The sequence below is a fragment of the Drosophila eugracilis genome, unplaced genomic scaffold, assembly GCF_018153835.1.
Source record: "Drosophila eugracilis isolate 14026-0451.02 unplaced genomic scaffold, ASM1815383v1 contig_81, whole genome shotgun sequence".
Taxonomy (NCBI): Eukaryota; Metazoa; Arthropoda; class Insecta; order Diptera; family Drosophilidae; genus Drosophila; species Drosophila eugracilis.
In genome coordinates this window covers 363,881-389,175 of record NW_024573712.1, presented here as the reverse complement: position 1 = coordinate 389,175, position 25,295 = coordinate 363,881, and the positions used below count along the sequence as shown (strand labels likewise).

The 25,295-nt window shown below is 40.2% G+C and overlaps 4 protein-coding genes across 6 annotated transcripts; 2 read left to right on the top strand and 2 right to left on the bottom strand.

Annotated features, from left to right (window-relative positions):
* Positions 1-8,534: 8,534 nt before the first annotated feature.
* On the top strand, positions 8,535-11,370 carry LOC108106472 (larval cuticle protein 1). The gene is made up of 2 exons (XM_017213545.2): positions 8,535-8,668; positions 10,853-11,370. Exons 1-2 carry the CDS (start codon positions 8,609-8,611, stop codon positions 11,225-11,227), a joined length of 435 nt encoding a protein of 144 aa, XP_017069034.1. The 5' UTR covers positions 8,535-8,608; the 3' UTR covers positions 11,228-11,370.
* On the bottom strand, positions 8,734-9,812 carry LOC108106473. Its single transcript, XM_017213546.2, has 4 exons — positions 9,693-9,812; positions 9,526-9,588; positions 9,290-9,463; positions 8,734-8,932 (listed from the first exon to the last, which is right to left on the bottom strand). Exons 1-4 carry the CDS (start codon positions 9,694-9,696, stop codon positions 8,832-8,834), a joined length of 342 nt encoding a protein of 113 aa, XP_017069035.1. The 5' UTR covers positions 9,697-9,812; the 3' UTR covers positions 8,734-8,831.
* Positions 11,371-11,398: 28 nt separating the features above from the next.
* Positions 11,399-20,146, bottom strand: LOC108106469 (polycomb protein Asx). 3 transcript variants are annotated; one of them, XM_017213539.2, is made up of 11 exons: positions 19,735-20,145; positions 18,510-18,818; positions 17,498-18,443; positions 16,826-17,438; positions 16,676-16,768; positions 16,544-16,609; positions 15,712-16,484; positions 14,260-15,651; positions 13,877-14,197; positions 13,529-13,802; positions 11,399-12,997 (listed from the first exon to the last, which is right to left on the bottom strand). In XM_017213539.2, exons 2-11 carry the CDS (start codon positions 18,737-18,739, stop codon positions 12,651-12,653), a joined length of 5,055 nt encoding a protein of 1,684 aa, XP_017069028.1. In that variant the 5' UTR covers positions 18,740-18,818; positions 19,735-20,145; the 3' UTR covers positions 11,399-12,650. The 3 variants fall into 3 exon arrangements, with proteins under 3 accessions (XP_017069028.1, XP_017069030.1, XP_017069031.1); XM_017213541.2 differs by having other exon boundaries at positions 12,913-12,997; positions 13,498-13,802; XM_017213542.2 differs by lacking the exon at positions 16,544-16,609 and having other exon boundaries at positions 12,913-12,997; positions 13,498-13,802; positions 19,735-20,146.
* Positions 20,147-20,410: 264 nt separating this feature from the next.
* On the top strand, positions 20,411-25,238 carry LOC108106470 (cleavage and polyadenylation specificity factor subunit 1). The gene is made up of 4 exons (XM_017213543.2): positions 20,411-21,353; positions 21,442-22,005; positions 22,069-22,554; positions 22,624-25,238. Exons 1-4 carry the CDS (start codon positions 20,520-20,522, stop codon positions 25,105-25,107), a joined length of 4,368 nt encoding a protein of 1,455 aa, XP_017069032.1. The 5' UTR covers positions 20,411-20,519; the 3' UTR covers positions 25,108-25,238.
* Positions 25,239-25,295: the final 57 nt, after the last annotated feature.

Sequence of the window (25,295 nt, the reverse complement as noted above, 5' to 3'; positions counted from 1 at the left end):
TGGAAGATTTTAAAATTTATTTAAATTTTTTTTATATTTTCAATTTGTTTTAACATTTTTAAATATTAAACGTAAATTAAAGTTCTTTTTAATGTATAATAATTAGTTTTTCTCAGTGCACCTAAATCGTTGGGCAATGCTGAGCTTTAAGTAGAAATGATTATTAAGCTACACCAACCTCTGCCCCTCAAACAAGAGCCATAGGAGGTTGAAGGACAGTGTCTTGGTCAGTTTACAAATCCAATCAACGTTGCGTATACTTGATATGCAAACGGTAGGTAAGGGGAAACTTTTGCCAGTGCTACTTCTACTGCCACTTTCGCCCGTTTTATTTCATGCTGCTTATACTGCTGCTTCAGCCAAATTAGTTTAGCAAACATCAAACAAGTAAAAGCAACAGAAGCTGCAGCCAATCAAAGCAACAAGCTCGAAATGAAGAAGAAAAGTGTTTGACTTTGGCTTTCAATATAACGCATACGCCACGTGGCAAAAAAAAACTCCCAAAAAGGAAAAAAACGTCAGTATGTGGGGCTGAGTATGTTTCTGCGTGTTGGAATAATTCAATTTATTTAGCCAACGACGAAAATGTGTAGCAAATAAAAAAGTAAAACAAAAATAAATTCACGGTTTTTTGCTGATGTTTGTCTCCGATTTTGATATATATATATATATAGATGTACATATGTGCAGGGAAAAGGAAACTCAAACATTTTATGCATAATCCTTGAGCATAAGGCTCTGGCCCTGCTCTTTCCCAGCCAAGTGAGCCGGAAAATGTGTTATTTTATGCGTAACGCAATTTTGAGAGGCAATTTCACAAACTTTTACTGCACTTCCCCCCCAAAGAAACGAAAAGGGGAGTTTTATTTTCCTGTGTGCGCACTGATTTCAAGGTCATCATTGTTACGGAAAACCATTTGGATTTATAACCCAAAATTCTGCATAAATATCTTTAAATATTTTGTGGTAGACTTAATTAGATTTCTCCCTTAACCTTTGGGCAGCTTATATATCAACCGCAAAATGATCAAAAGAACGATTAGCCTGCCACGCAAAATGCCCCCGCGGCGTTTGTATTCATTGGAAAAGCCTTGAACAAGCAAAAGGAAATGCAAGCTGTATAAATTAAATTTCAGCACAAATAATTGCCTTAATTTGTTGCTTCTCTACATTTTAATTCAATTGCCAGCGTATAGAGATATATTTTATATATGATAAATCAAACAGGAGTTAAAGAATAATTTCCGGCATTTATGTAAATCAGCTTAGTTAACACAAATAAATGCCTGTCGTGTTTATTTAATTAATACGACTGTTTAGATTCGTTTTATAAAGATATCACAAGCAATTTGTGGGATTCGAAATTTAAATTTACTTCATCAATGCTCTTAAAAATAATCATCTTTTTATTAAAACTCAATTCATTTTCCCAAATTCGAATTTAATTGCATAATTTTCATCTCTGCTCGATTCAATTAAATTCTGTGAATCGAATTACGTGGCTAAATACACAGAAAATGTAATCATAAATTTCGTGCAAAATACATAGGCCAGCCCAGAACCCTCAACCTTCTTTTGGCCACTTTTCGATACTCTCTCGGCCAGATAAACATTTGTCCTGGGCCAAGTGAGACTCTGTTGCTGCAACATATTGCATTTTAATGGGAATTTCGTTTTCATTGTCAACACTTTTGTGAATTATGAGATGAGGGTAAGGGAAAGGAAGAGGCTGAAGGTGACTGGCTGAGTAGGGAAAGTGCAGCAAAGTCGTAAATTCAGGCTCGAGATTAGAACTGCAAGTGAAGTTGAACGAGATGAGCTCCTGGCTGCTCATCCATGCCACTGCCACTGCCACTGCCAGGACATTTGACACTTTTCTGGCTTAATGAGGCAGGAAGCATCGTCTTGGCTCTGGATCCATGGATCCTTGGGATCCTTCGTTGCTAGCTGGGCTCCCTATTTCTCTATTGTCTTCTGGCCGCACATTTGCGGACGACGTGTGTCAACGCATTGTGCGGTGTAAATTGCTTGCTGCCACATCTTTCCCCCTCCCCCACCACTCATCTGGCTAACCAATGCAGCACTTGTGAACCCTCCCCGCTTTTTCAAACCCTCCTTCATTGCTTCTTCACCCCGTGGGTCGTCACCGCTGTCTTCACAACCTCATCACCCCTTCGAGCCATTCAAGCCGCCGCCCTGCGTTGACAAGTTGTGTGCATAAATTGCAACTGCCTGGGCTTGTATACAAAACATGTGAAGGATGCGATGCTGCTGCTGCTGCTGGGGCTGCTACTTCAAGGCACTGGAAAAAGGATATATAGGAAATGATCCTTAATCTTACTACTATAAGATATTTAATGATATATACTTTTAGCTATCCATTATCATCGGTAAATAAAGTGATTTGGCTGATCTATACTTATCAGGCGATGAGGAGATTCTAAATTAAGGATATGATTACTAAAATATCTTGTTAAAAATATTACCACTTTAAGACTTATTTTCAATTATATTAATGCTTTAAATTTCTATAATCGCCTTAAAAATATTCTTATTTAAAGATATTAAAAATAGTAGCTCCCATTAACTATTTCCTTCAGTGCCTTCCTGATGTCGCTGCTCCTGACTATGCATGAGTACGAGTGTATCCTTGATGCTTTTGGGATTTTATTTGCTGGCTTAATAAAGGCATCAGGCATCAGGCAGCAAGTACCAAGCACCAAGTACCAGGCCGAAAACCGGCCTCAAGTTTCAATGCACTCGCTAACCTCTCCAGCTTCCCTCTCCTCTCTCTATAGTAATATGTATGTGCTAGTGTTTGTGGTGCATCCTCACTTCCGGTTTGGCAATGTTGCATGATGCAGCTTAAATTGCTGCCTCAATTACACATGTCTCGGTCTCTGTGTCTGTCCCTGCCTCTGTCTCTGTCTCTGTCTCTGTTTCTGTCTCTGGGTATCTGTGTGTGCGTTTTGCAGGGTCAATGCTGCCTGACAGCCGGCGCAGCTCTTCAACTTTAATGCGATTTTAAAGATGCCAAAAGCTGTCTAGAAACGAGAAAATACCCACAGATGAGGTCGTGACACGAATTGGGTTAATTTTTATATAATTTAAGCAGATTTTAATGGGATTATAATTGAATTATGAACTACAATCTTAAGCTGCTAACAGTTTGGGATTTTAAGAGGTATATCTACTATCTATCTTTTAGATAATTTCTAGACTTTTCATTGGCTAAAATTTTAAACAAAATAACTTCAAATATTCCTCATTAATTATAAAAAATATATCCCAAAATTAACACAAGTTATGGATTAAAATCGAAGCCATAATTCAGCTAAATTGAAATTTATTTGCATCCAACGAAATCATAAAACCAAACTAAAATCTAACTAAAGCCATAATTCAATAAAATATTAATGTTGGACTATCTCTAACTAACAAATCGCTCTTTACCAACTTCTACTAAATCTAAACTATCTTTTCCAAAAAATCCCCCAAAAAAGAGCTCTCCCTATTCTCCGCAAAACAAATGCAAATTTTGCAGGAATGGAATGCATTTTTAGATGCGCTGGCCATTTGTTTTGTGTCCTGACTTAATTAACGCTGACTTACTCATGTTGCCAGGACTCGTACCGCACCTCCTCCCTCAGCCCCTTTTAACCCCCTATAGAGGTCCTGTGTAAGCCGCTTGCCGCTTGGCATTGTTGCTGTCTTTTGTTGATAATTACTTTTGATAACTTGGCTCTCTCACTTAGTGAGTCTGTCTCTTGTTGTCCTCTTTTCCCATTCCCGTTTTCCCTCATGAGTTTTCCTAGCATTTTCCCCCATTTCACGCGGTTTTTTCGGTTTTTATTTTATTGTTTTTTTTTTCTCGTTGCATATGGCGCCATTACAGAGCTTATCAACAAGCTTTCCCATAAGCTTTAGTTTTTAGTTGTTCCGAAACGAAATGCCCCGCTCTTCGCGCCTCTTTGACCAACAAACGACTGACTGGGCTAAGTGCTCCATAAGCCTTGAGGTAGGTCAAGTAAAAAATTTCAACCAGGCTCGAAAAGGGCAGCAGCAGCATCAGCAGCAGTTACAAAAACAACAACACCAACCACTGTGAATAATGCAATTATCATGGAGTTAAGCTGCGATGCAAGACCATGAAATATTAACAACGAGATGAACGGAGGGTTAAAGCTGCTAGTGATATGGTGTTTAAAGTTGTAGGTATTGTAGTTAGTTACTAGGCTAAGGTGTTTTTTTTTAGGGCAAAGTAAGTAAGAAATGAAATTTATAGATCTGATTTATATAAGATTCAAAATTCAAGATTTAAAATGAAATAGAAATAATTCTTAATTAACTTAATACTAACAACTTAAAGTCCCATAATAACAGCAATTCAATTGCCTTTTTATAAAAAGGAAACCTTCGGCTTGTTAAGTAAACAGCGAAAAATGTCTTTCCCATTTTCTGCATATTTTGTGGGCTTAGAAAGTGTTTGGGCCAATAATATTTGCCACTCTATTTACATATGCCAAGGCACCCAATGTTCTCCCCTATCTAACTATGTCCCCCCTTTTCTTCCCTTTTTCTAGCACACCCACACTCGCAACTATTTGGAATGCAAATGTGTGTGTCTGTGCATAATGTGTGTGCGTTGTTGTTGTTGTTTTTGTATTGTTTCTGGATGTTTCTGTTTCGCACATTTGGCTTTATTGCATTCCTTTTTTCGCACGCACGAGGCCTCAAGTTTTTAGCTCGTACTCCTCTTCTAAATGTCAGCTGTCAAATATATATGCCCCGAACATATCTTATATACTTGTATATATATATATTTATATATGCATGTATATAAATAATGCACTAAGAAAAACTGGAGAATAGAAAGCTAAAATGTAAAATAACACTATAATAGAAGTTTTAGGATTTATTAACCAAGGCTTACAGTGAGAAAAAATCTATAAATAAATCGAAAGATTTGAAATTTGAAAAGTATATCTTGAGCTCGAAACGTTCTTCATTATTTCCTAATAAAAAATTATATTTTTAAAATTCAAATTAAAAATAAACAGTAAGGAAAATTTGGGGACTTTGACTAAATTTCATGAAAATTAAATTATCTTTCTGTGAAATTTTCCATACATAATAAGATGAGCTAATATTTACTATTTAAGCTTGTATTAAAAGATATAAAAACAAATAAAAAGCTTTTATAAACCAATAGTTTCTAAATATATTTAATTACCTAGTGAAATTTCGAAACCAATTTTATAATCAAAACATAATCATTACCAAATTTCTCTCAGTGCATTCATGCACACATTTACTATGCATATTTTGATACGTAAGTTGGTTACTTTTGCCTCAGTGTCCTTGAAACAAGTGTATATGTGGGTGTGTTTTGTCTGTTGCCAAGTGTCTGTCTCCGTGTGTGTGTGTTTCTGTTTGTGTGCGTGGACAGCTGTTAAAGTGACAACATCGCGTTGAAAATTTATGCGATTGCTTATAAATCGGATTTATTTTGATATGCAGGCCAGTGATTCATTGATGATACCGGCAAGTTTCCAGAAGCGTGTTTAGAGCAATCGCATAATCAAAATTAACGGTGTGCTGAATTTTATAAGCCAGTTTAACAGACTCAATCTCGACGGAATTAGCCCATAAAAAGTCATTTAATTCAATAAACTTTTGTATTTTAAGAGACTTGAAGGAGGTATATCTAATTTGTATTTTGAGCAGACCATAGAGAATTTTCTAGCAAGTTCTTCTAGCAATATTCGGTATTTAAAAGTATAAATTTCTTTAAAGTTCATAAAATGAATAATTAAACATTTTTAAAAACTAGTTTAAAAACGAAAATAACTAATATTTACAATAAAAACCTAAAAACCCCACTTAGCCCAATTTCCCACACGAACCACTTAATCACAATCGCAACAAGTTGATGGATATCAGACCAATTATTCAAATCATTAACATAATTCCGCTTATAATTTCTATGAATGACCAAAAATAAAAAAACGCAAATCAAAAGGTCATTGAATCGCCCACAAAAGCGTACAGAAAACCGAAACTAAAGTCGCCCCGAAAGACATCATTTGTATGGCCTGCTCATAATCACAAATAAATAATTAACAAATTTTGATTGAAAATGTCAAATTGCCATAGCCCTGAGCTAAATCCGTGGCGCTGAAGACCCACAAAAAAAGCATACATATATATATATATATATATAATACGAAGTTAATTTGCATAAAAGCGGCGATAAAGGAGAGCGCCAAAACAATTTGTCAATGTAACGCCCAAGAGACTGCTCCTCCCTTTCTCTTTTGGACCACTCTTCGCTGGCAAAGGAGAGGGGGGCAGAGACTTGAAGTGTGTTGAGAAAGGGAGTGGGTGAAGAGGGTGGTGATAGCGTGCTAATTTGCGAAGGCAAAGTCAAAATAGAGCCATAAATATGGCAAATGTTTGAAGTTGTTTCCGTTTTCTTCCTGAACCACCACTCTCTTTCTCTGTATCTATCTCTTACTCTAACCCAATACCGCTCTCTTTCTTCTGTCCATAAACGTATCATTGAGAGTCTTTCTTTCTTTCATTGGGCATCATTAAGCCTATAATGTATAATTATACATTTATCGGTAAAACTAGCAAACCTGATGACTGGAAGCGGTCTCTCACCTTGAGCCTTTTACATTGATTTCAATTCCAAGCCAAAAAAAAAACGAGTTCAAAAACTCGTCTACCATCTCGATACCATCAAATTCGAAATTCGTGCAGTAACAATAATACAGTATAAATAATAACAAAAAAAAAAAAAAGTAGTTTACTAAACTGTTATTACATCTGCGATTCATAGAAAGACCATGGTGAAAGGTGGTCGGGGGGGAAGGCGAATTGAAAGTGGAACGAACGGAAGTATAGCAAATAAAGCATACGCACTGTGGGCCACACAAAACAAAACTTTGGACCTGCCCAAAAAAGTAATCAGAACTCAAGGCTACGTGAGTGAAATTCTTAAAAAAAAAAACAGCAAAGAATTCACTTTTTTTGAATTTCTACTTTACGTAGATAGAGGCACTGGAGTGCATCAACCTCGTTGTGCATTTTTAATTTGCCTTCAAGTGCAGCTTAAATTTGCCTTAAAATATGGTTACCTTAATTAGGTGCAATTTAAGCTACTCAACTTTTTACAAGGCTACTTAAAAAACAATTGCTTAAAGATGATGATTTTATATCAGCTTCATAAATTTTTGGTTTCTGAACAAGTTAAGTTCCAGCAAATTTAAGTTACTTAAAGGAAGAGCGTTTTAAAAATGTCTATTAATTAATATATTTTAAGATTTATATAATAAATACTATAACAATAAATTATACTCTCTTTCTACATGTTCATCTAACCCATCTTGTCTTTATTTTTTGTTTTAATAACCATGACTATATTTGCTTCTTAAACTTTGATTAAGTAATTACAAGGCTTTATACGGAAATTATTAAAAATGTTATGACAATTAAAATAAATTTTGTGGTCAAAACAATGCTTAAAACTAAAAATAAGGAAGCCAGAAGAACTGAAAAAAAACATACAAACGCCGTAATTATGATTATTAATTCAAAACTACCTGCCACTTGATTCCCACATTTATTAACCCATTTAATTTTGAGTTTACACACTTCCATGTTTCTCAAGAGCCAAGTTTCTCCCATGTACCATACCAACTCCACCCAATTTTGACCAAAACCAATAAAATGGTAATTCAATTAAACCATATCTAAATCAAACACGTAGCTTGCTCAATTTTTCCACTGTAGATCCCCAGATACATACATGGGTGAGCCCCGAAAATTGCACTTCGATTCGGAATCCTCCAGCTGTTATGCCGCTGCCAAATCAAAAAAAAACAAAAACAAATATATAAAAAATCGAAAAGGGTGCCCCAGACATACAACGTAATGCTCCACTTACTTCCTCGAATATACATACACACGAAAGGTGCTTTCAATTTGCACAAAACTCCACATAAATTACATAAGTTGACCATAAAACCTGAAGAAACAGAGCATTTGGCAGGAGAAGAAGCGGCAGAATGGGTGAGGTACACTCATATAAGTGCACCATTTTGGAGCAGCTTTTTTTGTGGAAACTGGTTGACCAACTGACCTTGAAGCACTTTGGAGATGGGGATGCTTACGCAATGCACTATATACATATATATATATATATATATACGATTCCAGTTCGATCTTCTTCTCTACACGAAAGTCAACAAATTGCAGCTTCGCCCAGCAACGATTGCAAAATTACATTTGAAGTTTTTGGTTGATGTTGATGTTGAGTTTTTCCCCCAACAACAACAGCAGCAGCAACACCGCCGCATGGCAGATCTTTGGCTTGTCAAAAATGTAAACACAAAAGTCTCTCGGGAGGGAAAAAAATAAAAAAAAAAAAAGATGTATAAAAAAAGCAAAGCGACGGCGACGCTGCTGCCGACGCTGCTGCTGCTTTTGGCCAGGTCTCAAGTGCGATATAAAAGCCCGGCCACAAGCCGCTCAACGATCCACAGTCCAAAGTCGCTTGCAGCGAAAGACATCCAGTGCAGAGAGTTTAACCACCCCAGAAAATATGTTCAAATTCGTGTTGATCGCCAGCTTGCTGGTCGCCCTCGCTCTTGCAGCCCCTCCCGTGAGTGTTAAAAAATATTAAAAAAAAAATATAACATATTAAAACAAAATATATAAAACAAGACATTGATATGACCAAAGAATGTATTCCATTTAGTGACAAAGAAAATTAATTTATAACGCGAAAACTGTTCCTGTGTCTGTTAATGTTGCTGTTGGGTTTTTCACGATCGCACGCACTTGGGTCTCTTGGTGCTGCGGTCCATTTCACACTTCTCGAAGCTGCCACACTTGACATTGCCGCAATAGCTGCCAGTGGCTCCAGCTAAAAAGAGAAATTAATAACGTCATTAAAACTGAATGGTTTTTTTTTCTTTTTTGGATATCAAAAAATTTGGTTTATATATCCTTTTTAGTGTTTTCTTTAAGTAAATGCTTTATAAAATCTCCTTTAAAAATTTTGAATATTTAACGAGAAAATTTAAAGTTCTATTTAATTATTATGTTCTTTAGTTTGTTGTAATACAAATTACAAATAAAATTTTTAACTTTGTATCACATTTTAACCAATATGTAAATATTTTGTTGAAAAATTTGCCTAATTGGCTATAAGCTTCCTAAGGTCAAGACCGCCATAAAATTAACATTAAAAAAATATATGTATTACTATGAGAAAACTTACAGTTCTTGCTGCCAAAGGGCGATTTATCAGCTCCGGAATTTCCTAGCAAATTTGGTTGCACGCAGCTACGTCCGTTGCACAAATTCGGACAGCATTTACCTCCAATGGCACTGCATTCGCTGTCATGCAGGCATTTTGGAGTACAGTTCTGAACCTTTGTGGATGAAGGACAATCTGCCGAAAGAGGGAGACCATAAGGAAAAGCTCTGATAGAGTTGAAAAGTTTGCAAACTTACCACCCGCAGCAAAGGCAGCAACCACACAGGCAGCAATTATTAGCAAAAGAAAGCCCAGCTTAACTGAAATTATATAAAAATGTGTAAAACCGAATTCTTAGTGGTTCCGCATTTCGTGCGAATATTTATAGCTATATATATTTTTATATATAGATATTTGGACCTACCCATGATGATAGTTGAACGTCCGCTTTGTTACTATAGTCAACATCGACTGCCGTTCATCGGGCTTTATATGCCCCGATCGGTGGTTTCGAGTCGAACAAGTTTTCAGCTTATTTGCCTTTGTATTTTTTTAATTTTTACTTTATTTTTTCTGTATTTTACCTCCCCAACTTGCCTTGACGTGAGGTACTAAAACAAAGGCAAAAAAAAAACAACACCAAATCACTTATCATTTTGACTTTGAATTTACATACAAACAGGATCGGAATAAGCGATACTTGAAGACGCTACCTTACCATAACTAGAAGTAGATATGCATTTTTTTTATAAAAACTTTCAATATTGTAAATATTTTATAATACTCTAAATACTGCTTCATGATCTTATCACCAAGAAAAAACTTTCGGATTATTACCATATCCCTAAAGCGTATAGAACAACCGTAAGATATCAACCTAAAAAAAAAGTATCTACTAAGCTACATTGACACATTTCAATTACTATTTCCGTTCATGCACTTGTACACAAGACAGGGGAAAATGTGTCAAAACGTCGTAATGAATTTATCATTTCTTCTTCTTTATTGATGGTTGAGTCATTCCCGCACAGTCTATGTTTATACGAAGCTCAGAAATCAAGATTTTACAAATTGAAAAGATGTTATGATTGTCAAGCTCCTTAGTTGAGATCTTGTTAAAATTCTGGAGTTGATATTTGGTTTCTTTTTAGTTATTTTTCTTGAGAATACAAAACTGGTATAAACGTAGAAATCGTTAAAGTTATGTAACCATTCTGAGAAACGGGGGAGAGAAATTTGAATAGATGTACAGTTCAATGGTCATTAAAGTGTGAACTAGAAACTTGTGATCTTATTATTGATCATTGGAAAAAAGGGAATCCCCAAGCCGAGTTGACTGAACCAAAATATTTAGATATTCAGCTTAGAAACTGATGTAGATATTTGTATATAAATATTTAAGTTATACATGAATAATTTAACAGAAAAGGGGGCGTATCTGCTAAATTGACCGAAAGGCTATAGCCTCTTGATACGCATTACTCAACTTATTTTATATTTATTTTTTTTAATAACTCTGTTTTGTTTTGATAATCTTTAATAATTATTTTTGTCAATACTAATTATACTCCTTGTACTTTTCAGCGGGATGAAACCGAACAGGAAAGATTAGATAGGGAGGCATTGGAACAGTATCAGAATGAAAATGCCCAATACAACTTCGATTCCAAAGTGATCGATAATATCAACGATGGACAAATAACCAGGAAAGAGCAGCGCGAAGGAGGCACCGTCCGCGGCTCATACAGCTATGTTGATGGATATGTGGAACGCCATGTCGAATACATCGCCGATAAGGATGGCTACAGGATAATCAAGGACGAAATGAAGGATATTGGAGATGGCCCACAATTCGATCCCGAAGGCCAAGCCGACGTTGAGGGTTCGATGATCGGCAAATACTCCATTAAGTTGGATAAGACCGACGAGGAGAAACATTACAAGGATGCCCGTGCCTAGAAGAGAATTAGTTGGATGATTTCTAACATTTAGAAATGGACTGAATACTTCGTAGAGTCTTAAAGTAGAGTAAACACCATCTGAACAAAATTTGAATTTTTCTCCCAAATAAAATATTGACCAAACTAAAATATTAAAAGGAATTCCATCTACTTTTTTATAGTTCCACGGTTACTTTCTTATTTTCAAAATTTATTTGTAATAATGTTTATTTATTGGTTAATTTTGCGGTGAGTGCATCTAGGAGCAAAATGTTGTTCTTCGTTTAGGTTTTGAATTTGGTTTTATCTCGCCAGTGCTTCTTGCTGATGTTGCTGTTGATTTACTGGCTATAATTCGTATTGTTTCCTCATACTCTTTTCATTTTTCCGTTAATAGCTTGTTTTCACTTTTTTCATAATTTTCATTGTATTTTTTTTTTTGTTTGTTTTATATTTATCAACAGGTTTAGCTTAACTTATAGGGTCTTGTTTTTGAAATCAATTACGTGTTGTTTTACATTTATGTTTATGAGCTATATGCTAAAGAAATGTGGGCGTGGAGAGTCTTAGATCGCTTGGGTGAGTGTCTATATGTGGATGTTGTTGGGTGGATAATACTAAACTTAGAAAATTACGAATTAAAGCCTAAGCCCTGGGGCCCAAGCGTTTTCAAAATACATTATGAATATTTCATAAATTACACAGTAAATTAAAGTATACTTAATTAACAATAAGTATATTGATCAAGTTCGTATATTCAAAATCGAACCAACCAAATCACGCACATACAGCGAATAAATTATAAAAATATAGTCATCAGACGTAAGTGAATCCATATGCTAACCTATTCTTGTATGTACTTTATATGGTTTCATATAAATTACATTTAAAACATAAATATTTACATTAGAATTAGTTTCTTTAGTTGTTTTTTATGCTTTACTTATGTATGCCCCTTATCATCAACTTCGTTCATATTTGCTTTGCCGTTATTTAAATTATAGTTTTCATATCGAATTCTATTGTTTGTTTTTGTTTTTAGAGTGCTTGTGATATCCTTAAACAATCACAAAAAACAACGAGTATCTTAAGGGATATGCAACAAGCACAAAATACACAACACTAGCTTGCATTTTAGGCTTAACTCCATCTCTTCCCTACTCTTTATACAAAAAGTGTTACGAATTGCCAGTTTGCTTAGTTTACATGAATTGCAAATGAATTATAATATACATTTATGTATGGTCTGCGTCTGTGCGTAAGCCTCTGCACTTGCGTTGTTTTGTTTTCTTATGTTTCTGTTTCTGTTTGTTGTACACTTGGTTTTCGCCTTTGCTCTTCAATTGCTATATACTTCACAACAATTCAAACATTCGGGGATTCTCTCTACTGGGATCGTCTAAAGATAGGGGTATCTAAGTAACTATAATACGTTATCCATCTCATCTAATCACACAGGCGACGCACAGCTTGGCCGCACCGATGCAATCGTCGTGGCAGAAAGCTCCGCACTGCTGGCAGATAACCATTGCATTTAGTGAGCAGGCGCAATTATTTGATGTTGCTGTTGTCTCGATGCCTGGCGGTGTGTTCTCCCCGCTCTGATGCAATTGCAACAGTGGATGCTGATGTTGTGTTGCAGATTGTTGTGATTGTTGCTGCTGGTTGATAGGTGAAGGTGCTGCAGATGGTGTTGAATTGGTCGTTACTATGTAGTTATTGCCAGCCTCCATGAGAGCGACCGCCGATGAGTTGGTATTACCGCCGTCAATATAGCCGATATTTGAACCTATTTAGAAAGGATTTTGTTATTTTAATTTAAAGAATATAAGAAACTAAGCAGTAATAAACTCTATGGTTAATACTTACTAATAAAATAACTAATCTATAAAATATTAACATATTTATTAATAAAATTCTTAGCAGGGACCGTTTTTGGTAAACAGAATGTTTGATAAACGTCTTGAAGTTCTACAAACATTTATAAATATTAGAAAATATATTAAACAATGAAATTATAAAGACAAATGTTGAGTCATATAAGAGAAATTAAAACAATTGAAATTGAATAAAATAATATATGTTATACGGGCCCCTGCTATTTAATAAGATATCGAAGAATTTCTGTTTATACATGCAACTTTTAAATTTAAAAAAAAACACATAAAATTAACTCGATCACGTAGGTTAATCTAACAAATCTATGCAACAAACTAATGATTGCGTGCCAATTATGGTAACATGACCAATAGATTGATGATTTTGTGTGTGATGATTTGAAAGACGTACCTCGCTAACCACTAATAATACACCAATTTACCTGCAGCGATATTGCGCCGCACAATATTCGCGGCGGCGCCCACATTGCCCAGCGGCTGCGGCTGCTGATGTTGTTGCTGCTGCTGCTGCTGTTGTTGTTGCTGTTGTTGTTGCTGCAGTTCGTGGTGATGATGATGCAACGTATCTGTGGCGGAAATTGTTGGCGCTAAAACGTTACCGCTATTGCCTGCCGTTGTATCCACCGATGCTGGACGCCCGCGTCCACCCATAGGAATGCCGTTCAGACTATGCAGCGGATTCTGAACAGTGACAAACTAAATAGCAAAAAAAAAAAAAAAAAATATCAGTATTGCAAGCTTAGTCATACGAATCCCAAATTATTACTTACCTGGTTTTGATGCATCGGTGGTGCACTGGAGGCCCTTGGCGCTTGATTGTCAGCTGCTCCCACATTTGCCCGATGAACGAGAACATATTGCCCGCTGCCATTTTGATGGATCAATTGCTCCGGTCCCGATTGCTGAGGATTTTGCACTGTCACCGGTGAACTAGCTGATTGATGATGTTGCTGTAGTAATTGCAATTGTTGCGGAGTAGCTGTAGCTCCGCCAGGTCCGGGAGTAAACACATGCCGGATGAGCGTGGTTGGTGAGGGCTTTCTTTGAACATATTTCTTTCGCGGGAAACCGCTCATTCGGGGTCCAATGACCTGAAATAGTAAAGGATATATTTAGTCATAAAGAAAACAATAAAATTTCTCCTAACTTCTACCTTATATACTCCTGGACGCCCGACACCCATTACATTTGGAGGTAAACCAGCAGGCAAAGCTCCGGCACCAACTGCTCCACTAACCAAGACCTCCTCTTGTTTCAAAATATTCTGAGCTGGGGCTGCAGCCACGGCTGCTGCCATACTCCCACTAGCCGTCGTTATGTTTGACATGGGTGTGGCAGCCACTGTTGAAACATTCAAGGTCACAGGATTCACAGGCGTTGCTGCAGTGGTGGCCGTCGGTTGCTGATGCTGGTTGAGAATTGCGGCAGGTGGTCGTAGTTGAGCCTTGAGGTTCTCGCGATTTGGACTGTTTTGAATAACTGCCTGGCAGATTTGATAGCTACGCTCCAGATTGACCGCACCCGGTGGCAGCCTGTTGCTCGTGGCCTTGCGACCTTTGCCCGTTGGCATTTTCGGCTGCAATCTTTGCTGGGCAATGGTGGTTGGCACTCCCGATGGCGGCAGGGTTTTCATTGTCAGCACATTGGGGATAGAGGGCAACTGCTGCATATTGCTGTTATGATTGGCCAGCTGCTGCTGGTTTGTTTGCTGCTGCTGCTGCTGTTGGGGGGCAGGTACTGGCGGCGATTGCTGCTGTTGCGGTGCTGTCACAGCAACAACATTGGCGTAGGCGGACGGAATAGTTGCGGTATTTGCTGTTGTTGCTGCTATGGTAGGCGATGCATTAGCAGGTCGCGTCATAGAGATGATATTCAATGGCTTAGCTATGAATTTAGGCTGCGTTGTCGCTGGCGCAACATTTTGTTGCTGTTGCTGCTGCTGCTGCTGCTGTAGTAGATTGTTGTTAGCGGCCTGAGCCAGCAGTTGCCGCTGATGCAATTGCGCTTGTTGCAGGGCAAACTGCTGAATCTGTTGTTGCTTCTGTTGAGCAGCGGCCTGGTGTTGTTGCTGTTCCAGTTGTTGTTGTTGCTGGTGCTGTTGGGCAAGCAAATTAGGAGACAAGAACTGTTGAGCTCCATTGCGAAGAGCCACTGGCAATGTCTTGGTCAAGGCATTGCTACTAGTTGCTTGCTGTTGTTGGTGCTGCTGTTGTTGCTGCTGCTGCTGTTGTGCTGCAGCCGCCTGCAATTGGAACTGTTGCAGAAGTTGTTGCTGGCGCTGCTGTTGCAACAGAAAATTCCCAATTATTTGACCATTGGAGTCTACTAGTATCTGTCGTTGTTGCGATGCAGTTGGTTGAGTGTTTTGCTGAGTCTGCTGCTGCGCTGGTTGCTGTTGATTTATTGTGAGACTGTTGCTGCTGCTGCATAGACTAAGATTGTTGCTACTGTCGTTACTATTACTGCTGTTGGTTATCACTGTGCTTGACACCTCCATTTCGGCAGCAGACATTGGAACAGTGTCGCAGAGCATTTCCTGCGCGATCTGGTATTCAAATGAATTGTAATTACGCTTTCCAGAAATTCTTTTCTCGTTCAAACTTACCTCGTTTCCGTACTCGCTATGGGCTTGTGGCATAAAGGAATGCTGAGACAATTGAACTACATCCTGGATATGCAACTGCTGGTGTTGCTGCTGCTGCTGTTGTTGCTGTTGATGTTGCTGCAGCTTGTCCACTATTTCGCGCACGGCTTCGCTATCGTCATCCATCATCTGCTGATCTTGCTGATCCTCCGTGATACATTCCACCACTTCATCCTCTTCCTCCTCCTCTTCTTCTTCCTCCTCTTCGTCATCAAGCACCTCGTGGCACACATCATTCTCCATAATATCGTCGATGACGTCGGCATCCTGCACTACATCCATTAGATCAATAGCTTCATGGCTGAGGTTTTGCTGCTGATCTACCGTTGATTGAGAGCTGCTCAACTTAATGTCGCCAAAGTTCCAATCGTGCTGCACATTCTGGTACATTTCACTGGAGTTTAACTCCGCGGGAAGTTGCTGCTGCAACTTGGCCACCGTTGAGAGCATGGCTTGGACATTCGCCAAAGTGCATTCAGCTGCCGCCGCTAGTGTTAATGGAGCTGTAGCTGTCCCGGTCGATGATGATGTCGTTGGCGCGGTCGTCGTCGAGCCGGAATTGCTACTAGAGCATGAAGATGACATAGAGGCTGTGGAGGATGAGGACGAGGTGCAGCTTGTGGAGGTTATCGAACTGGCAGGCGTCGACCCAGAAATTGAGCTTGCAATGGGCATTGGTGTGTCCTCCAGCTTATCACTTTGCTCTTCCAGTTTTATAGCTGCAGTTGCCGCCGCTGCAAAGCAAAATAAGAACATTAGAACGTTGAATTTCAGCAGAGATAAGTATGATTACTGTTGGACGATGAGGATGAAGTGAAGTAGTCGTGATTGATGGTTGATTGATGGTCTTGGAAATAGGCTGATTAAAGGGAATGAAGTTAATATTAGTGATTAATACAGAGAAATGCCTAAAAGGGAAACTAACCGTGGTCAATGGTATCTGAAAAAACAAAATCATGGCTGTTTGTTTCTGTCGTTATTACTGCCTCGTTTGCATTGTCCAAAGGCGCTTTGGTATCTACAATTTTGAATATGTTAGTTAATAGAACAGTACTTTCTATAAAATCTAACTTACCAGCTGTTAGTTCAACGCTTTGCAAGTAGCTCACAAATTGGTTGACCACCTCCGGGTTTGTTGGCAACGTCTCTGGCTTTTGTGGGCATGGGGTAACAATAGCGATTTGCAAGTTGCAAGGTAGAGCCGGCTTCTCATCTTCTATATCATTCGCTTGTTGTTTCATGGCAACGATCACCTCCTGCACACTGCACTCAGATGGCTCAATTTTATCACAGGTACTGTTGATAAGTGGCTGATGTTGTCGTTGGTGCTGCTGCTCATCTTTTATTTTCGTTTCTGCTGCGGCATGATCCACAACATCAACCTCTGGCGTAGCTACAACATTCCCTGACGCAACATTAGGAACATTTTCGGCCATCTTTGGCTGCTTACTATCCTTCGATGTACTGGGTAGCTCGTCAGGATCATCGTCCAGTGTTATAGTGGCTATCGTTGTAGGTGCCTGTCTGCGTTGCGAAGGACTGCTCGATGGACGTTTGAGTATACGGCGTTGCTGTTCGTTTAGCACATTATTCTGGCTGCTTGGGGCAGCCGGTGTGCTTGTTTTAGCTGCTACTGCTGTTGCTACTGTAGTTTTTGTGGTTGCTGCTGTCGTTTCGCACTTTGTGCTCTGAAATTTGTACAATGCTATATATCTGAGTTTAATATTAAAGGTTTTTTTTTACTTACCAAATCAAATTTTAATTCAGTCTCATTATCACATGTTGCTTGTTGTTGCTGTGGTTTTTGTTGCGATGTCGCTGGTGGTTTTTGCTCACTCTTAATGCTGGCCAATAGCTTCTGATCCTTGGAATCGCTCTCTAGCTTTCCCTTGGATTTGGAGTTCTTCTCGCCCCAGAAGGGCTCAAAGTGTTTCAGCTTCCAGGGATCCAGCTTGTTCTTCTCTCGCTCGGCCTCTGTTTTGAGCTTCAACTGATTCTCCGGTGTGAATTCGCCTTCGCTTAGCCGCTCCCTCCATTCCAGGCAGGCTCGGGCAAAGAATTCGTTATTCAGGCAAGAGGCACTTAGCCGTATAGCCTCAGAGGGATTACCTTCACTGCCACTGCCGCTTGGCAGCTCCAGTTCGCTAGCCTCGCGATCCACGCTTGGCAGCAGTTGTATGAGATTATATTGATAGAGGGGCGGCAGCAGCGAAAACGTTTGTTTATTCAGCAGCGCCCTCAGGTTAGTGGAGGCCAGTATTGAGTCTGGAGTCTCCAGGTCGATCTTTCCGTCTTTTGTTTGCTCAATTTGCGCAGCTGTCGTCAGCTTTTTATTGCTCCTCCGACGGGGCTTAACACTAAATCCGGGTATGGAGGCTAGGACCTCCCGCATAGTCGAAGCTTGCGAGGAACCAGCCTTGCTACCTGGTGAGATGGCGGATGGAAAACTGGCAGCGGCTTGGGCTTGAGCTGAAGCCGCTGCAGTCGCAGCAGCTGCTGCTGCTGCTGCTGCTGCTGCCGCCGCCGCCGCCGCTGCTGCTGCCGCTTTGACCTGTTGCTGCTGCTGGATGCGACGGCTGCAGATCAGGCGCTGAGGCGGAGCAGTAGCAGGACCGACAACTGCCTCTTCACTGGGCGCCATCGGCTTTTTCTCAGGTGGTATGGGTTTCACGATAATGCGTGGCAGGTGGCGTCTGAAAATGATATTAGATTAATATTAGATTTCATAGATTTGATGGTAAATCGATTCTGAAACTAACCTCAGACTGTGCGTGTGCTTGGTAGAGGGAGACACCTCCAGCTGCTCCAGCGCAAGTGGATCCTTCTCGTCGTCGTCCACCAGATTCACATGCTCCATTATAATCGGAGGCGGTGGAGCGGCCAACAAGGACTGCTGCTGCAGCATCGGCTGGTGATGCTGATCCGCTTGTGGAATGAGAAGTTGTTGGTGCTGTGACGCCGTCGTCGTATCCGGCGTTATTGTTTTCATTGTTTATCTCTCTGCCTAATCTATTTACAGCGAACTTTTGATCCATGCATCCATGTCAGGCAAGTTTCTTCCGCACATACTAGAATTAGATAGTAATTTATTCCACAAAAATTATTGTTTGTTTTCAAGAAGGTTGATTAACTCATTCTCAAACTATACTTAATATAGAACTTGACATAAAACATAATACAATTTGTTTGTTTATTTATGTAAAAGAAAAGTTCGTGCAAAAGTGTTAACCCTTTTGTGATTATTATAGTTAACAAAAAACTAATGTTTATTAAAAAAAAATAATATTTTTGTGGGACTTTTTTCCAACCAAACATTCTATTTAAAAGTGTTCGTTCAACTGGAAAATTGCTTTTTGTTGTCATGAAATATAAGTTTAAAGCCAGCTTTTGTGATTTACTTTTGGTATGTTCCTACAGCAATGTTGTTAAATACAAGGGAGACTGGCTTCCTGATTGAAATTTAAATGTCAAATAGTTATTAGTTATTTGGTGTAGTGCATGATTAATCCTGATTGTTCATGCACTAACCTGGCCAGCAGTATAGTCCATTTTAAGGCAGAAACTGTCTGTATAATTTTAACGTTGCGCCCTTTGTATATGTATGTACTGCCATCTGTGTGTATGTATGTACTGCATGTATTACGTTAGATGTGTGTGCGTGTGATTTTTTTTTATATGGAATCGAATTTGCGGCTATTCGGAGATTTTCCGCTAGCTGTGTTTTAGTTTTAATTATCGTTTTAGTTTTCCTTTCGATTTTCTACGCTCGCCAGCTGCAAAAACTAAATAAAAACAACAATGTAACTGCAACAACAACTACAACAACGGCCGACCTGCAAAGTTGTTGGTTGGTTATATTTTTTTCTCACGCACGCACACACATACACCTACAGACATAACACACACACGCACACTATTGTACGACGAAGAAGTAGAAAAATTGCTTTTGTTGCTATTTTAATAGACTATCTTCGGGTTTTTTACCTATTTATTGTACGGATTTTCAGCTTTACTAGACCATTATCTTATGCATTATTCCGATTTCCGCCTCGTTAATGGCTCACTAAATTAAATATTGAATGGGGGAAATGTGAATGCCAAACACACAAACAAAGCAGCTACAAAATGATTCTTTTCTAGCTAACTATGCCGGTCCCTTTCTGGCACACACGTTACGGCTATCGGGCCCAGCGCCCGTCCTTCTCGCACACTCACTACGCAGAATAGCTGCGTTTAATTGAATGAAATGGTTTTAGTTAATATTTTAAACACACTGGGCACTGATCACACCAACTATTTATTGTTTTTTCGTAGCCAGTTTTTAACACGAAACGCTCGAATTTCTGGCTGCCGTGCCAAGTCCGATGGGGTTGTTGATGTCGCATCCGATACATCGGATAGGAGCGGAATTATTTGCGCAATCACTGTTCCCTCACCAGGGCTGCAAACTATCGATTGTATTGCACCGCACTGAATAAGAAGTAGCTAGACATGTTTTTCAATATATAATCCTAAAACTATAAAATTGAATAGCAGGTTGTTACAAAATCCATATACATTTAAAAATTGAAAAATTTTATACCAACTTATAATAAAAACAGATATTCATTAAAGTAGCCAAAACGAGTTCAGATAAGCTGGCCGATAGATCTTCTCCCACAATCGATAGTTTCGCAGCTGCTGTTTTGGGCCGGCAAATTGTTTAACTTGGCTGAATTGTTTAATAATGTTTTAAATAGTTGCGATACCGAGCTAACCACACAATCGCAATGTTTTCGATGTGCAAGCAAACGCATGCCGCCACGGCGCTGGAGTTTTCTATAGCTTGCCGCTTCTTCAACAATCTGGAGGAGAACCTTGTGGTGGCGGGCGCCAATGTGCTGAAGGTGTACCGGATAGCGCCCAACGTGGAGGCGGGCCAGAGACAGAAGTTGAATCCCAGTGAGATGCGTGTAGCTCCGAAAATGCGGTTGGAGTGTCTTGCCACCTATTCCCTCTACGGCAATGTGATGTCGTTGCAGTGCGTCTCTTTGGCGGGAGCCATGCGAGATGCACTGCTAATTAGTTTCAAGGATGCCAAGTTGTCTGTACTGCAACACGATCCGGATACGTATGCCCTGAAGACCCTTTCGCTTCATTATTTCGAGGAGGACGACATACGTGGCGGCTGGACAGGCCGGTATTTTGTTCCCACAGTCCGGGTGGATCCTGATTCTAGGTGCGCCGTGATGTTGGTCTATGGCAAACGGCTGGTAGTGCTTCCATTCCGTAAGGACAACAGCTTGGACGAGATTGAATTGGCAGATGTGAAGCCAATTAAAAAGGCTCCCACAGCCATGGTCAGCAGAACGCCGATTATGGCCTCGTATCTGATAGCACTGCGGGATTTGGACGAGAAGATCGACAATGTGCTGGATATACAATTCCTTCACGGCTACTATGAACCCACACTGCTAATCCTATACGAGCCGGTGCGCACCTGTCCGGGAAGAATCAAGGTGCGCTCGGATACCTGTGTTTTGGTGGCCATTTCGTTGAATATCCAGCAGCGAGTGCATCCGATTATTTGGACGGTTAACAGTCTGCCTTTCGACTGTCAGCAGGTGGGTCTGAAATCTGCTAAACATAATGGGAATCCGTTTATTTTCTTAAAAATATTTACTTAAAATTATCGTCTTCTTTTCTTTCCAGGTTTATCCCATCCAAAAACCTATTGGTGGTTGTCTGGTAATGACCGTCAATGCCATAATCTATCTCAACCAGAGTGTTCCTCCATATGGCGTTAGTTTAAACAGTTCAGCGGACAACAGCACTGCGTTCCCGCTAAAACCGCAAGATGGTGTGCGGATTAGTTTAGACTGCGCTAACTTTGCGTTTATCGATGTGGATAAGCTGGTACTCTCGCTCCGCACTGGAGATCTCTACGTGCTCACGCTTTGTGTTGACTCAATGAGGACAGTCAGAAACTTCCATTTCCACAAAGCAGCCGCCAGTGTACTGACCAGTTGCATTTGCGTACTTCACTCGGAGTATATATTCTTGGGATCACGTCTCGGAAATTCATTGCTGTTGCATTTTAAAGAGGAGGATCAGAGTACAGTCATTACTTTGGATGATGTGGAGCAGCAGGCTGAGCAGCAGCAACGGAATCTTCAAGATGAGGATCAGAATCTGGAGGAGATTTTCGATGTAGATCAAATGGATATGGCACCCACCCAAGCAAAGTCTCGTCGCATTGAAGATGAAGAACTAGAGGTTCGTTAAAGAATATATGTTTCCTTTTAGTTACTTTGAACCCGAAACTACTTTTTATTTCAGGTGTACGGTTCGGGTGTTAAGACCTCGGTTCTCCAGCTGCGCAAGTTTATTTTTGAGGTTTGCGACAGTCTTATGAACGTGGCACCCATCAATTATATGTGCGCCGGAGAGAGAGTGGAATTCGAAGAGGATGGTGTCACCTTACGACCACATGCGGAATCTCTGCAAGATCTGAAGATCGAACTGGTTGCAGCCACTGGTCATAGCAAAAACGGTGCCTTGTCCGTATTCGTAAATTGCATTAATCCTCAGATCATCACCAGCTTTGAGTTAGACGGCTGCCTCGATGTGTGGACCGTGTTTGATGATGCCACCAAAAAGTCTACAAGGCACGACCAACATGATTTCATGTTGCTTTCCCAAAAGAATTCTACCTTGGTTCTTCAAACAGGGCAGGAAATCAACGAAATCGAGAATACGGGTTTCACGGTTAACCAGCCGACCATTTATGTCGGAAATCTCGGACAGCAGCGGTTCATTGTTCAGGTGAGTTTTGAATAGAATTTATTTATTTATACAGTTCGTTTTTAATTTTGTTCTTTATTTCTCCCCCAGGTAACCACTCGTCATGTCAGATTACTGCAAGGAACTCGCCTGATCCAGAATGTACCCATCGATGTGGGTTCGCCGGTGGTTCAAGTATCCATTGCTGATCCATATGTTTGCCTGCGGGTGCTAAATGGTCAGGTTATCACATTGGCGCTGAGAGAAACACGTGGGACTCCCCGATTGGCTATTAACAAGCACACCATCAGCAGTTCTCCCTCCGTAATCGCCATCTCCGCATATAAAGATTTATCGGGATTATTCACGGTCAAAGGAGATGATATCAATCTAACCGGTAGCTCGAACAATGGATTTGGCAACACCTTTGGGGGCTATATGAAGGCGGAACCCAACATGAAGGTGGAGGACGAGGAAGATCTTCTTTATGGCGATGCCGGAAATGCTTTTAAGATGAATAGTATGGCAGATTTGGCTAAACAGTCGAAACAGAAGAACTCTGACTGGTGGAGGCGTCTCCTAGTGCAAGCTAAGCCCAGCTATTGGCTGGTGGTGGCCCGTCAGAGTGGAACCTTGGAAATCTACTCCATGCCGGACATGAAGCTGGTCTACCTCGTAAACGATGTGGGCAATGGAGCTATGGTTCTCACAGATGCCATGGAATTCGTGCCCATTTCACTGACTACACAGGAAAACTCCAAAGCGGGTATTGTCCAAGCTTGTATGCCTCAGCATGCAAACTCCCCGCTGCCACTAGAACTAAGTCTCATTGGCTTAGGACTAAATGGAGAAAGACCTCTACTATTAGTGAGAACTCGTGTAGAGCTGCTTATATACCAGGTGTTCCGGTATCCCAAGGGCCATCTAAAGATACGATTCCGTAAGGTGGAGCAACTAAATCTACTGGATCACCAGCCGACGCATATTGAGTTGGATGAGAATGAAGATCAAGAGGATATGGAATCCTACCAAATGCAACCGAAATATGTTCAAAAGCTTCGTCCATTTTCCAATGTGGGCGGGCTATCTGGCATTATGGTGTGTGGAGTAAATCCCTGTTTTGTCTTCCTAACATCCCGAGGAGAACTTCGAATCCATCGTCTGATGGGAAATGGAGATGTCCGTAGCTTTGCCGCCTTCAACAATGTGAACATACCCAATGGATTCTTGTACTTTGACACTACCTTCGAACTAAAGATCTCTGTGCTTCCCAGCTATCTGAGTTACGACTCTACTTGGCCGGTGAGAAAGGTTCCGCTAAGATGTACACCACGACAACTTGTGTACCATCGCGAAAATCGGGTTTACTGTTTGATTACCCAAACGGAGGAGCCGATGACCAAGTACTATCGGTTTAATGGAGAAGATAAGGAGCTATCCGAGGAGACTCGCGGCGAGAGGTTCATCTATCCTATTGGCTCGCAGTTCGAAATGGTTTTAATATCACCAGAAACCTGGGAAATTGTACCGGATGCGTCCATTAGCTTTGAGCCTTGGGAGCATGTCACAGCCTTTAAGATCGTAAAGTTGTCATATGAAGGTACACGATCTGGTCTCAAGGAATACCTCTGCATTGGAACTAACTTTAACTACAGTGAGGACATAACCAGCAGAGGAAATATTCATATTTATGATATCATTGAAGTGGTCCCTGAACCCGGCAAACCCATGACGAAATTTAAGCTAAAGGAAGTTTTTAAGAAAGAGCAAAAAGGACCAGTTTCGGCAATATCCGATGTCCTAGGTTTTCTGGTCACTGGATTGGGCCAGAAGATCTATATCTGGCAGCTACGTGATGGTGATCTCATTGGTGTGGCTTTCATAGATACAAATATCTATGTCCACCAAATTATTACCGTGAAATCACTGATCTTCATCGCCGATGTTTACAAATCTATAAGTTTGCTGCGCTTCCAGGAAGAGTACCGTACTTTGTCGCTGGCTTCGCGGGATTTTAATCCTTTGGAGGTCTATGGCATTGAGTTTATGGTGGACAACACAAATCTGGGATTCCTGGTGACCGATGCTGAGCGCAATTTGATTGTGTATATGTATCAGCCAGAGGCCAGGGAATCGCTTGGAGGCCAGAAACTGTTACGCAAGGCTGATTATCATCTAGGACAGGTGGTGAACACCATGTTCCGCGTGCAGTGCCATCAAAAGGGACTACATCAACGCCAACCCTTCCTGTACGAAAACAAGCATTTCGTCGTTTATGGAACCCTTGATGGAGCTCTGGGATATTGCCTGCCACTGCCCGAGAAAGTGTACAGAAGATTCCTTATGTTGCAGAATGTGCTCCTGTCCTACCAGGAACACCTATGTGGCCTCAATCCCAAGGAATATCGCACTCTCAAGTCTTCCAAGAAGCAGGGTATTAATCCATCGCGTTGCGTCATCGATGGAGATTTAATTTGGTCATATCGTTTAATGGCCAATTCGGAGCGCAATGAAGTGGCCAAGAAGATTGGCACGCGAACGGAGGAGATCCTGGGCGATTTGCTTGAGATCGAGCGACTGGCCAGCGTTTTCTAGACATTCTCTCTTGTCAAAGATGTAAAGTTTTAGTTGGTAGTTTTATTTGTAGTTTATGTTACGAGTTTCTCATTTGTAATTATAGTTTTGTAATCCAATCGAAGCAACAACAAAGTATTTTGTTAAGTAAACTTGCAGTTTTGTAATTATTTCGGCGGTCGCGGTTACGAAATTGCTTTCCTTCTTAG